At 40.5% G+C, this 14332-nt stretch overlaps 1 protein-coding gene across 1 annotated transcript in view; it reads right to left on the bottom strand.

The window, feature by feature from the left end:
* The window catches only part of LOC110834177 (uncharacterized), a 327297-nt gene that overhangs the window by 11577 nt on the left and 301388 nt on the right, over positions 1-14332 (bottom strand). Inside the window, exons 8-12 of the mRNA XM_087349345.1 lie at positions 10703-10796; positions 6106-6315; positions 2670-3045; positions 2113-2275; positions 127-1420 (exon numbers count right to left, since the gene is read on the bottom strand). Of these exons, the coding sequence (XP_087205471.1) occupies positions 127-1420; positions 2113-2275; positions 2670-3045; positions 6106-6315; positions 10703-10796 (2137 nt within the window). The remainder of the gene's footprint in view (positions 1-126; positions 1421-2112; positions 2276-2669; positions 3046-6105; positions 6316-10702; positions 10797-14332) is intronic.

Raw genomic sequence — 14332 nt, 5'->3', positions numbered from 1 at the left:
ACTGAATTAAATTAACATACTGTTTTTTTTTTTGGAACCAGATTCAGGAAAAAATACCATAAGAGATTAGAAATCTGTGTTGCATGTTTCAAATTCACTGAAAATAAACAAGTATCAAAAATTTACCTGTAATAATCTCCTTGTTATGAGGTTGAAAGAGCTGCAGAGGTGGTGGAATATCTCCGACCACATCGTCTTCCTCCTCAACATTTTCCGGTTCAGTCTCTACTATCGTCGTATCCTGCTCGCCTGGCGTATCGACCTCCGCCTCCGAAGAACTTCTCTCGTTGGTTCTTTGGTTATCCTCCACGTGTTCCACGCCCTCGGCCACCACTAATTCTCTATTTACACCTAAGCAAACTGTCTCGTCTTTAGGCAAACTAGACCGAGGTTCTACTTCCGAAGATGACTTCGCGTCTCCCCCCGGAGATTCCGTTTCATCCTCGCAAGTTTTGAAAACAGTGAGTTCTTTATACGTGTGACCCTGCGGGGCTCCAGTTGTCGGCGGTCTCGGAGACGCAGCTGAAGTCGAATTCTTAACGGTCTGTCGCTGGATCTGAACGGTTTGGTTTTCAACCCATTTTCGAATCATGCTCTTCTTATGACTGTCCATGAAGCCGTAGCTTCCACTGGCGTGGCCATTCCCCAGTGCTGGCAACTTTCCGGTTTGTAATGGACCATCGATCCACGTTTCTTTCTTTTTGTGACTGTCTTTGAGCAAACTTCGAGCCTCTGCTACTTTGGACTTAGAGATTCGAGGGCCATCGATCCACTGCTCGTCGCTTCCGGAAACGGTCCCGGCAGCATTACCGCAGGCATTACTAAAAGGCACAGGAATTTTACTTGAAGTCTGCGACTGGGTGGAGCTAGAAAGTTGTTGGTCAGTTAATGATGATGATGTTTTGTGGGGCGTCATTTTAGAAAGAGTCCTTACTGGGGAAGATTTGCAACTGCTGTTATGACTCGGGGAAGATGTTTTTGAGTTCAGTTGATTTGTCGATGACTTTGTCGAACTGCCACGATGCGATGGGCTACTCCTGTCCTCCACCACACTACCATTCGGAAGTTTGGACTGCGCGCTGTTTGTTTTGGCCGGTGATGACGAAGCTGATTTGCCCTGTTGGCAGCTACCACTATTAGATGGCAGTCTGTGCTCCGCACTGGACCCTCTCAGAGCCTTGCCCATAGCACAGCGGTTATCACCAGAGTTGAGGCTCGGAATGTAGACCGGCGGATGCTCTCCATCAGTCGCTGCATCATCAGATGGACCCACGTAGATGACGGTGTCAGCCGACTGTTCGCTGCTGGAGGGATCGACATCTGAGCTGCCTGTTGAACGGCCATTCTCCTGTGTCTGCTGCAGACGAACTGCCGCTTCTTCTCCGGAGCTGCCGCCCGAACCGGCAGAGCCCCCACTGAACTGAAACAGTCACGCATCACAGTTGTGTTGGGCTGTAATGTCAATGCGTTTACAGAGTTTGAAAACTGTGCTCCCAAAATGTTTACAGACGAACAAATTAATGAAGCGGATTGGCACACTCATGAGGCAATTTGGACAATTAATTCATTTACATATCTGGACGATACATGGATTAAATCATATTGATGTGCGTTTAGGCAAATGCCAGAATAGTGCTGCAAATAGGTAATCGCCACATTTTTCAAACGGTTGGCCGAGTACTTAATTGACCTGTATCATTCACACGTGATTTGTGAATTATAATTTAAATCACTAAAATATCAATATATTTTCCAAGGACTTATACAATGTCCCACTTTGTGTGGTACAAATAATAATCTACAAACGCATACGTAAAATACTAACACCATTGCGTGGTCTCAAAGTCGAAAGAAACATTATAATTTTCTAATATGAACATTAAAAAATTTCATGTCTTCTTCCTTCATCGTCAGTTGGTTAAGTGTACCATTAAACTCCATGAGAGAGAGATTGCAGTGACATTTAGGAATTTAAAAAAATTCTAGTCGTAAAACAGTAATTTCTTTTGTATCTTTAGTGACAGAAACATGATCGAACAAATCAGACTCAAACCAATCGGGGAAACACTGTCTTACATCACGCTCATTGGCGATACAAGTGACTCACTGAACCTTTATCTTGCGGCGTCTCATGCGGTGTATCCTAGAAGCAAGCTGCACTGTAGCCAGGGTATCCGTGTAGTGCTGGGCTGCAGGCGACACGTGGGCAATCATGGCGGCATGACACGTGAGTGAACTCAGGCACTCCTTCAAAAGCTGCGTCACTTTATGTTCCCTGAACAATTGAAGTGTTGATACGTGTGAGCATAAATTCATGTTAACATAAAATCATAGCCATTACTTGCTTTATCATCAAATCATGTCTCATATATAAAGTTTTAAATTATGTTAATAATTAGATTGTTCAAACAAGGAAAGTATTTTATAGTCCACGACTGTAATCTTGAGATTTGTAAGGAATGCAAGTCTCAGGATTACAGTCGCGGACTGTATATACTTATTCGCTTATAAACACGAAACATAACCTTAAAATTGAGCTAATAATTCCAACGCCTCTGCGGTTCCATTTCAGTAACAGCTTGACATTAACACTGATTAATTAAAATGTAAATGCCATAGATTCAACTCAGTTGATCTGCCACTCAAAATTCAGGTCTTATTCCTCTCACCTGTACGGAAGATGTTTCTGCCCATTGAAAATCGCGAGAAGAACGTTACCGAGCCCAGACAGCGGAATTCCACCATGTGCTTTGCCTCTCTCGCAACTTCCCAAGTCGATCAAGTGGAGTCGACTCCTCCCCCCAGCGACTCCGTGGCCCTTTCCGGCAACACTATACTGGTACACATGGAGAGTATACAGCAGGTGGGAGTCGGCAGGGCCGCCTGAAGTACCGTCACTGCGACAGCCACTCCGGCTGCTGATTGCTGCATCCAAATAGAACGCTGCCTTCTCTGCTGTTGGAACTCGGAGTTCACTCTGGTTCTGTAGCTGAGTACCGAACAGCGGGTCATCGCGGAGGTACACTCCAGGAGACTGTTCACAGTCTGCAGAGATCAAGCAGACATGGATCAGTGCTATCCTTCATCAATCTGAAGTTTGGTTAGTTGGTGGTTCTTTCGGGAAAAGGGATTCTGCCGTGTAACGTAAGATAGAATATGCTCGATTAACCCTTTTGAGTACAACCCGGCTGGACCATCGGTGGAAACAGTAGTTGGTCAGTCAGCCGATCCATCGTTACATACTAAATCCGTACAAGGCTCCTAGATGGCAACACAAGGCTGCATCGAATACTTTAGTTCATGTTTTTCTCAACAGATCGCACATGTATGCCAATAAAAAAACATTTTATTTGAACAAATGAAGTTCGTTGAGCTCACAAGTGGACCTTGGGGCGTGCTTAAAATTATTGGTTGTGGATTTCGCCGTATTATTTGCGAAGATAAATGTTTCGCCTTGTAATTGTTATTCTATTTAAGGTTTATATAGTTCTTATTATATTTCTTCATTATTTTCTTTAGTTTATTGTACATAGGTTTAGCTTTTTCCGTAGAAATTGAAATGGTAACTGAGTCCAATATTTAACATACAAAATCTAGCATCAAAAAGCAAAGTATGTTTCACATACACACGGCTAGAGAACGTAACTACAATCTCTTCAAAATACACTGAAACTGCTTCATAACTTGGAATGCTTTGTAATTAGCTTAGAAAAGTAATTATTCAACAGACAAGCGCGAGAGAGATGTAAAGCTACATTAAAGTAATTACTAATTAATGTAATTTACAAACATTAATTCTGCACGAACGGATGGTTGTACAGAAACAAAGAGAATGTTCTATTGCGACTGAACTAATGCCAGACACGTAGCACAAAGCTCAATGGCGGGTTTCGAGGGGGATTCTGTTTTGATTTCCACGGCTCATCGTTACGCTGACAGGAGGAGTTTCCTTTTTGTTATAACTCGTACAGAAATTAATGTTGCAGATCTTCACACGAAAGATGGAGAATTTTTTTATTACTAACTTTACAAACAATGCCATTATTATGGTGCACGCATTTGTTGTTTAGTAGATAGTAATTCAATGCTAGAGAATTGTTACAACTTCTATCAAGGGCTGGAATACAATAGGCAACCTTCTCGCCCCCCTTTCCCGAGTCATAACAATAATTAATATATTAATCAACAGTAACAATGCAATTTGTTTATCAAGTTACGACAATGAATGAAGAGAAACCATCTATAACAACAATTACTTTTCTTTTTTGTTAAAACAATTCTGACGCTCACAGACAAAATCAAATCATTTCAGATGTCTTCTGTTTTTCTGTTGAAAATACAATAAGCGTTAATATATTAAAATTATTTTTTAAAAACGAAGCACTTATTCATTCCTTGCCACAAGATGCATTTTAATTCATGCGATTTTCAAATTTAGTGTTGTACGAACGACAGTTGTAAGGAGTCCGCCATATTGATCGTTACAGGGGAGTTTAAATTTTCTGGGATTTTATTTAATTTTTTTTTAAAAATAAAAAAAACAGTGTCCGATCTGACGAATAAATACATTTTTTATAAATAATTCACGAATTACAAAAGACGTTTAGTATCATTCACGAAGAGAGAAGGTGGCTTGAACGTTATATATAACCCATCACGTAGTGCACAAAATTAAGGGCGTATTTTCGAATCATAAACGAAATATTTTATCTCTAAAATCGCCTTTTCCCTCGTCCCAGACGTCGTCGGCTGTACCGAGGTATTGGTTTCCACTGAAGACCTACTATAAGCCCATTCGAAAGAGGGGGATTCCTTAAACGTGTGTGGGGGGCGGGGGGGGGCGGAGTGTCCTTTCAAAGTCTTAAGTTAAGTCTCACTAACCGTCACACCCCCTCACGCTAAGAGAGAAACATCCCCAAGCGCTCCCTTGCCACAGAACACGAGAAAACTCTTTCTATCACCCCTAGGCATACGAAATAGGTTTTACTGTAAGAAACCCAATACGCTAAAAATTACCCCCCTTCAGCCTCCTATAACACCCTCCCTTAAAAACAGAAACACCAATTTGAACCCCAGTATAAATCCTAGAACCATCTTCGACAGAGGGAAAAAAAATCATCATTTCCATAGAAATAAACGTAAAAAGTGATGTCCTGGCACCCTGCCTTCTGGGGAGGGTGGGGGGTGCACCAGATGGTAGTCAGACGAGGGCTGAACACCCTTCTCCCACCCACATTTCTTCTTCACACTCTGCAATATTCTTCAGTCCAAGTCTAGAAACACATCCAAGTCGAGCAATTTTTTTTCTTTTGAATTTAAATTTAAAATTTGACGAGAATTTTTACGAAGTGAAATTGTTGTGTGTGGGGGCAACGAGAAGGCGAGATACAGCAAACACTGAAGGAGAAGGCAGTCTTGATAAATCGCGTAATGTTATTTTTCATGGAAAATAAAAATATCATGTAACTGAACTGTCAAACTGTCTCTGAGGAGTGAGTTGATATTTTATTTCCATAAAAACTGTGCCACATCCAATTGCAAAAAAAAAAAAATCCCGATTCGTATTACTCCTTTTGTAAGTTAATATTTTTAAAGTAGGACACGCCATGTTTATAAGTTATTATACAGCAAGAAAATTATAGGTTTATACTCTGTTATTCTGCTAAAATACCTAAATACTTAGAAATCGTCTGATTAAAATAATATATTCTTCCATCAGGACTGCCTGAATGTATAAGCGTCGTTTCATAAACAACACTGCGAATTTCAGTTGGTTAATATTTACCATCTGTAATTTTTAAACAAATAAACTCGCAATAAACCTTTAACATCTTTCGTATCTAAATACTTCCATTACAAATTAAAGATAATAATATATTCTCATTATTAAAATAATCTTATCTGTTACGAACTCCGAAAGCAGAGTCCCTGAGATGATAACAGTTGACCAAACAGTAAATTTATTCTCAGACGATGATACAATGGGAGATTTGAGGTTCTCAAGGTGATAGCTGCCTTCTGGGATGTTGCAACCTTGCAGTCAGGTCGAAATTTGCAGACGTTTGAGAGAGGAATTGGCGAATTTAAAATGTGTTCCACACTCACCATTGGCATGTCCTGCCAGAAGGTCCCTCAGCTGCTGTGAAGTTCCTCCACTTTGCTGCACAACCTCAACTGCTGAGACACGCACTGAAAATCGAGCTCCCGTCTTCTGTTTCTGCTCGTTAATTCCACGAAACAGCCACGAGATAGCGCACGGGATCACTCCGAGCGTGCCAGATGCCTCGGGACTTCCGACCATGGTATACGTCTTTCCTGTTACGAAAGCAAAACCAATACCACACTTCTCAACGGAGTGGACACAAGACATTTTAATGCAATTCAGATATTTGCTTGGACAATGGCGAAGATAATTTTAACAACGATACGAAAATCGTGTTCAACGACGGCTTTGTCGTACTGACTGCAGTGAGATATGAGGTTCTCAGGGCGGTGAAGATGATGACCTGGGGTGTAATGAAGGAAAAACTTGTATGGATACAGGGAACATACTGCCTCCATCTTTAAGATTAACATCTATAATCAAATTGCCAGAATATCATTATAACGTCGTCAATGAATTAATAGAATATTGAGGTCTTTTCAGCGACTGACATCTTCAGGCATACAACGAAGAGTGCTTTAAATTATAAATTATCATACTTAGCTAAGTTCGCTTAGTATAAATTAAATTATCACACCTAAAATTATTGGCTATCTGGAATTTTTCCATAGTATTTCTTTAAAATAAAAAAACAACCACAACGTTTCGTAATGTGGTTCTGTTTCCATTTTCAGAATAGTTACGTACTCAGCTGGGACCGTCAGAAATTATCACACGCTTAATGATGGAAATCCTAAAATTCATTACGTTTTTCATTTGTTTTTTCCTCCAACATACTTCTGCGTACAGTTGTCACCAGCAGAAAATTCATAATAAATTTAGTGATCCGACTGTAACAGATTATTGCAGGCCGTCTCCCTGATGATGGCAGCAAAAATGTCCTCTGAAACGTCTGTCAAAATATCTACCACACTAAACGCGGCGAAACATGCCAGACGAGAGCCATCTGGGTACAGGAAACATTAGTGTTCTGGGAGACGTAAGTTAGGTAACTTTTTAGTTGGTCCTGACATAAATGTGATCGCCACGGGTTGTTAATGGTGACATTTTGAACCCACGATCGGTCCCTTGGGTTCGAGGATTGACGAAGGGGACGCAGTTACGTGTGGTGATGATCGGATCAGGATTCGGGCACGGCAGTGGGCGATTACTAGGATGGGATGTGTGTGTGTGTGTGCGAAGTTAATGATGTTTTTATGAGCGCAGAATGCGAACGAGTCGAGCGATAGATCGATATTGGGGAGCGAGAGAAGTCCCCATAGAAACCTGGCTTTAGGTGTGTAGATGGATGAGGTAGATAAGTGGATACGGTTCTGAAAAATTCAGGGTAAAAAAACGGTCCAGTGGCGTTGCACGCGAAGTCCCAAATTCTACTCGTACGAAACAGTCCCGAAAAAAAAAAACAGAGTGAAGACCGCGGGGGGGGGCAATAATAAGCTCCCGGAGTGAATATCTTTACCTGAAGTTCTCGCGCCATTTTCCTGTTAAAACGTCACGTGATAATACAGACTTTATCTTCCCAATTTGGAGGCCACATTCGACATCGCTGTCTATTTTGAGTAGTTTCGACGGCGTACAAGAACAAGCGCTCCTACTACAATGAAGAATGAGGCAGCAGGAGGCTGGCCAAGGTTGCATTATGAGAAGCTCCATAGTTTGTAGTCATCAGCAAATATTGAGATTCCAGGTTATCACGGAGGCGAGATTGAAGTTGACTGTCTTGTGGGATATTGCGCCGTGTAGTGTGGTGGAAGATAATCGACGTTTCAGAGATACTTACTGCCTCCATCATCATGACGACGGGTCACGCCTAAGAACTTCGTCGCTCAGTATTGTTGAAATCGTGGTTAAAGGATTTTACAACACCGTGTGGTAGATGGAGGCTGCATGTTCCTCCGAAACGTCGGTATCTACGTACAAGTTCACATGGAATTTGAATCCAAATGACCGACAAGGCCATATTCACCGCTCAGAGACACTCGATGGCACATGGGAGAAAATAAGGGGTTATGAGACACCTCAGCGCGAAGGGATCCAGTTCAACATTATTCAAAGCCACAACGAATGAGGTTTTGGTATTCGCGATGCTGTCGTAGTGTTACAGCGAGAGGAGAGAGTTCATACTCTGGTGATAACTCGGTGACGAAGTGAAATCACCATTACAAACGGCGGAACATGCTTCCATAATAAGCGTAATTACCTTAGAACGCCACTGTGTGGCTCTGTGTGCATGAGAGTGCATGCTGGCGTGTGCGAGAAGGGTTGCCGAACTGTCGGGGTGTTTTCATACAAAGTGAAGCTTACAGGTTTGTGGTGCTGGGTAATTTGCGTGGGGGGGGGGGGGGGTGATACTTCAATCTCGGGATTAATAGACGCACGGAGGATGGAGGTAGGGCCGTACGTTTTAACTACCATTTTAATCCCAGAAACACATGTAGATTACGAATTAATGTAAATAGGTTTTCAATTGTTTCCATATTGCAGTGTTGCAATGTTGCTCACAGACAGAACATAGTATTCTCCGTCAGAATCAATATTTGCGGTTTTTAAAATCGTAATGGAAAACTAAAATTTTAAGTTTTAACGCCCAGATCAAATAAAACTTTGTACGCGTATACCAGCAAGGCGTCTGTCGTGAGAACTGGTGTCCTTAACGTCGGGGTGAGTCGGATTGTTCCACAGCTTTGGGGGGGGGGGCCTCTCTTATGAAGGCAGGAAGGTGTCTGCGAACAGGGAGCTTAGGATAATATTGCCATCTAAGAGGGGTTAAAATACAATGAGACAGACAGAGGAGCTTGATAATTTCTAGTCGCCAACAAATATTATTATATCCAACAGAATTAGATGAGCTTGGCATGTAGCACGCACGAGAAACACAAGAAATGGTTACATCGTAGATTAAAAACTCAAAGAAAAATTATCAGAACTAGGTGTATATGGAAATGTAATATTAAAAATGAAAATTTAGGGACTAGATTTTGGGGCTGTTGACTGATTTAAATTGGCTCGGGATACGATCCAGTGGCAGGGTTTTGTGAACACGAAAATTAATTTTGAAGTTTCATAAAAGGCAGTCAATTAGCTTAACAGGAAGGCACCCAAAGAGTTATCTAATTATAATTACTGTAACTTTTGAAGTATACGACGTGTTTTATATATTTAAAACGTGTTTAAATGACTGATTTTCAGAACAGACGATTATAGAATCATTGCAAGCATGCATTTAGATAAATTTAACCGAATAGAGAATTTGGTTATATTTAAGTTCTGACAGCCAACAGTAAAATAGTTTTAAAAATCAGCGTTCCTGGTCCAATAAAATATAATCTTAATAAACAGCTCATCTTTCTAATTTAATTCGAGCCGAACAAGTTCCTCTGAAATCCAAGCTTTTTCGTGTGCATGCTTCGACGTGAAGAGACCAGAAGAGATTTCATTTCACGTGAAATATGACAAGAGAAATTTTTTAACTAACAAACCGACATATCACCTAAATAAACTTTAAGTTTATTGAAAGTTAACTCCATATTCTGGCGGCAAGAAGCAATTAAGCGTAAGACGTCGTCATATTTAACTTTCAACGTGCATGAAAAAAAAAATAGAATTCAGAGCATCGGAGCTTTTCCTTTGAATAAAAGAACTTCGCCTCTACTCAAAGGGTTAGTAGAAATTTCTCTCTATAAAGTCGTCAGGAGTCAAGCTCCACTTCTTTTTAATTGAAGGGCAATTATGAAGAGTCAACATATAAAATTACTTATTACACTTCATATCGCTTCTTCGTTTTGTGCCATCTTCGTCCAACATTTATAGGATATCCATAAACCAATTAACTCGCCCTCTCCTTTTCCGACTGTGTCAGCCGAAAACTGAAACCCAGAACTTCAATTTAAAACGCTCAGAACAAAAGTGAATTACGTGCGACAGCCAGCCAGCCACAGTCGGTAATGCAGGAAACTACCTAACCGCAAGGGTCGGAGTCGTCCTTCATAAGCTGATAGTCGCTCAGACAGTGTCTATGTAAAATATTTCTCGACTGAAGTTAAAACTTCTCTTGATAGACATTTTAAAGTGAGTGTGTTTCTGTGTGTGTGTGTGGACCCTCAACGGGCATGCGCAGGACAGAACAAGCTCATTAACGAGATATACTAAGTATATAAATATGGAAGGAAGATAGGACTGTCCTTAGGATACAGATCCTAGGATTACAAAATACAAACAGAAGTTTTCAGGGCGATGGGAATGATTATATAATCTGCGTTTCGGGCGCCACGCAAACTCGTCGGTAGATGCTAACATTTCGGAGGAACATACCGTCTCCATTTCCAGCGCTGAATATAGAATGTTATTAGGAAACGTTGACATCAACACGACATCCATCTTCAAGGAAAGTTTTAAATAAAAAATAATTTTTAAATATTACACATTACCAGAAATCTGAACTGGATGAATAAATTAACATTGTGTTGATTTCACTACTACTAATTCACAGCCAAAGTCCAGGACATTGTTTTGGGTGCTAATTAGTTAAGGAACACTCACCAAGCCTCGCGTGGCCGAAACAGAACAGACAGCCGTCCGTTCCGTTGATGACCGCATGAATCACATCGCTTAAGGCTCCCGAGCACACCTCCGTCTGCAAGGAAAGAGACCAGTCAGTGAGCCTTGCACGTTTACAACTGCTAGGAACATCTGCTGCTAACGTAGCACAGAAATCCAACAGAGAATTACGAAGTAAACAATAAACCAGCTGGAAATCTCAGGCCAACGATGAGATGGAACAAGTCTATTGTCCCGTCAAGGACAACGGGCCCGTTATTAGCCCTCCCCGTTGTCCTTGATAATGGGGGGAAGAGCTCAGTGTTCGGCAACAGCACCTGCTAATTCATTCGAGTACGTCTGTTTGCCGAAAGGCATTATGGGTTGAAGACGGCTCAGTGCGCGTGTCTGGTCTATGGAGAACTTAGCATGACGCAGGGAAATGCATGTCTTGAGGGATTTTGTCATAAACTTTTACGATCACGCAATTTTAGAGTAAATATTACCTGTGACGTCCCCAATTTTTTTGGAATCTGTAATCCCATGTTGCATGTAAAAACCAGCTCAGGTAAAAAAAGCCTCTAAAATTCTTGCCCAAATTGGTCTGTGGTAACTATCAAACACGCTTGATATTCGCGAAAATCATAAAATGTTACTGAGCATTTTTTTCTCTCCAGCGTATGCTACAAGTCTCACCCATCTTATGCTCCTCAATTTTGTTGCCCAAGTAATGTTCGCCTCGTCACAATTTCTCTTAAGCCCAAATATTAGACACAATTCCCTTTTTTATGTCCTCTAAGGATGAGAGACCAATGGGTACAATTATATTAGATCTGAGGTTCTCACGACGATAAAGATGCCGACACGGAAGACAGAACGTTGTCACACACCAGAAGACCACAGTCGGTAAGTTAAATTAAAGTTTAATCAAACATTTTGAACAGCCAAGGAGACTGAAGTAATATTACGTGCACTCACCATCAAATTTCCCTTTTGATGTTTTTGTGAACTGGGAACGTGAAAAGCACTGTGAAGTAGGCAACCAAACAAACATATGTGCAAGCTGTGTCACGTGCTGACGTGTAGAAGGTTTTATTACTGATTCCCCGTCCAATAAACCACATCTGCACACAGCAGTTAGGCCAACCTGCTCCTTATCGTATGCAACAAGCTAGGCGTTATGGCTGGCATTTACTGACGCTAAGATCGCGCATTCTAAGATAGTTTCACAGTCTGGTTCGCGTTTCACGGTCGCAAGAAGACTGCAGCATCCTCATGTAGATTTGGGGTGTCCAAAATTTGTGAACAGTGAATCTCGAACTACAAAATTCGAACGCAGGTGGTTTAAGATACTTAAGACAACCAGATTATTACTGACATCATGTGTCTCGCTAATGCTGACGAATTTTGTTGTGAAGAGTATGGAGGATATCCAAGATCACTTTAACAGATTTAATCCGAGTTTAATCTGACTTAAAATTACTAACTGCCTTATTTGTTGAGTAACTGAGTGATTAACAGAATAATTTGTTGAATGACTTTATTACCTGCTTAACTACATAACATAAACAGATGATGAAGAAACTACACAGTTGATTAAAATAGACTTCAGAGTTTTAATCTCGTTCCGTGAAGCAAAGACGACTGTGACGAGAATTTATGACAATAACAAGACAATTTATATTCATTAAATGATGTTTCGATGCGTATGGCGAAATAAAATTAAATAAATTAAACTTATTAAGGGGTACGATATTAATAAGACGAAGTTTTCGACATGCATTTTCTACGAAGCACTGAATTTGGGAACACGCTGTATATCCGTAAAGGTACATGAGCTCATTGGCCTAGATTTAGCGTTAAGTACCTATACAATACACTTGTTCCAAATGCAACGGACGTAGCAGCTAAGGATAATCACCTTCAGTCGTTATAGCAACGCGTACATTCATTCTGACTAGTTCCGCGTAGAGAGAAACCACAACACGCCGTGTAAAGACGCCGAGCTCCTCAACACAACCAAACCAAGTGTTACTTGAACCCTTTTGAAGCCGGAGCTCGTCTAAATATTTAAGAATCCAGTCCGTACCGCGAAGAAAACACGACACTTCACCATTTCAAAGATCAACTGGTTAACCTTTTAAAGCCGAAGCTCGTATAAATAAGATTTAAGAATTCAGTCCGTACCGCGAAGAAAACACAACACTTCACCATTACAAAAGTCAGCTGGTTAACGCTGTTTAAGGAAATAATCGCTGTTTATTCTGAAAATCATTCGAAATCAATAAATAAAAAATTACGCGTTACTTATTGTTTAAGCCGGTGGTGCATATAATTACCACTGATCTTAAAATGTTTAATAAGAATTTAGAGTGCTACAAGCAAGGCGTCCCTAAAATCTTCTGCCCTTCGTAAGATTTCGGGGTCGCACGGCCTCAGTGCGAAGACGACTGTATTAAAATATTAAATCAAGGAGGATGAGATAGGCGGGGCATGTAGCTAGCACGGAAAAGTTGAAAAATGATAATAAAGTTTCGGCTGGAAAGCCTGAATGAGAGACATCACTCGAAAGACCTAAGAGTAGATGGGAGGATAATATTAAAATGAATCTTGGTGTTGGAGTGTCTTTACTGGATTGATGTGATGGCGATAATTGTAATAAAAGTTGCGGAATTGACCGACAATACATTCAGCAGTGTGTTAAAATTTTTCCAACGAATTTTAAATATTAGAATTATTTTTGGACAGATTTAATTAAATGTTATTTGTGGAAATAAACTCAATGAATGCATCAAAAGGTAAGATTATTACTTCCTTGAATCTATAAGAAAATCTCCACAACTCTGTAGAGTCTTGTTTTAAAAAGTAAATTAAAAAGTACATCACACATTGTATAAACGTAATGAAAGAAATGAACGAGGCGTTCTTTACGTGAGGTCAACAAACGGTAACAACATTACACGTAAATCGATTACAGAGTACGTTCATAGCAATATTAAACATAGTTTCGTAATTAATGTTTTTGTGTACAAAAGCTTCTACCTCGGTCTGTAATTTACAATTTCTGTTCTCTGTCCATATCACGGCGGTCCCATTACAAATGAATCAAGACAACGATGCTGATTGAAAATCTGTATACAATTATTTTATAAAGGTTTGTGATAATGGGTTTTTCCGTCGTAACAATATTATTTTGTACGATGTCCACCGTGTGAGGTATATTTGGTAAGTACGTGCGGACAGTTGGCTTACTGTCAGTGACTTTGGAATAAAAATTATACAAAATATTTCATCATAGTGTCAACAGATCACCTGAAGACTGAAACTAGGAAAATAAAATATTTATCAAACAATGTCCAATACTGGTAGGGGTTTTTGGTGAGCGAAACGGGCGATGACGTCCTCAGATGCGTCTATTTGCGAGAGGTTCCATCACAGAATAACAGCAAGTTGAATTGTAGGCAGGTCCTGCGAAGGGACGCAGGTGTGATTTGAATGGGGGCATGTCGAGTATTGTCTGCTTACTGTTAACGAAACCAATTTGTCGGGTAGCAACTGATTCCTGCTCTTCTCAGCTTCGAGGGCGCATTTCCACCCTCCGCTACTCGATCTGTTCGTTCGAAGGAGTTAAAA

This window comes from Zootermopsis nevadensis, unplaced genomic scaffold, assembly GCF_977971745.1.
Source record: "Zootermopsis nevadensis isolate Lab colony 2312 unplaced genomic scaffold, Znev_1.0 Znev_ptg000016l, whole genome shotgun sequence".
Lineage (NCBI taxonomy): Eukaryota > Metazoa > Arthropoda > Insecta > Blattodea > Termopsidae > Zootermopsis > Zootermopsis nevadensis.
Note: the sequence above shows the minus strand (reverse complement) of the source record. Positions and strands in the feature narration are given on the sequence as shown.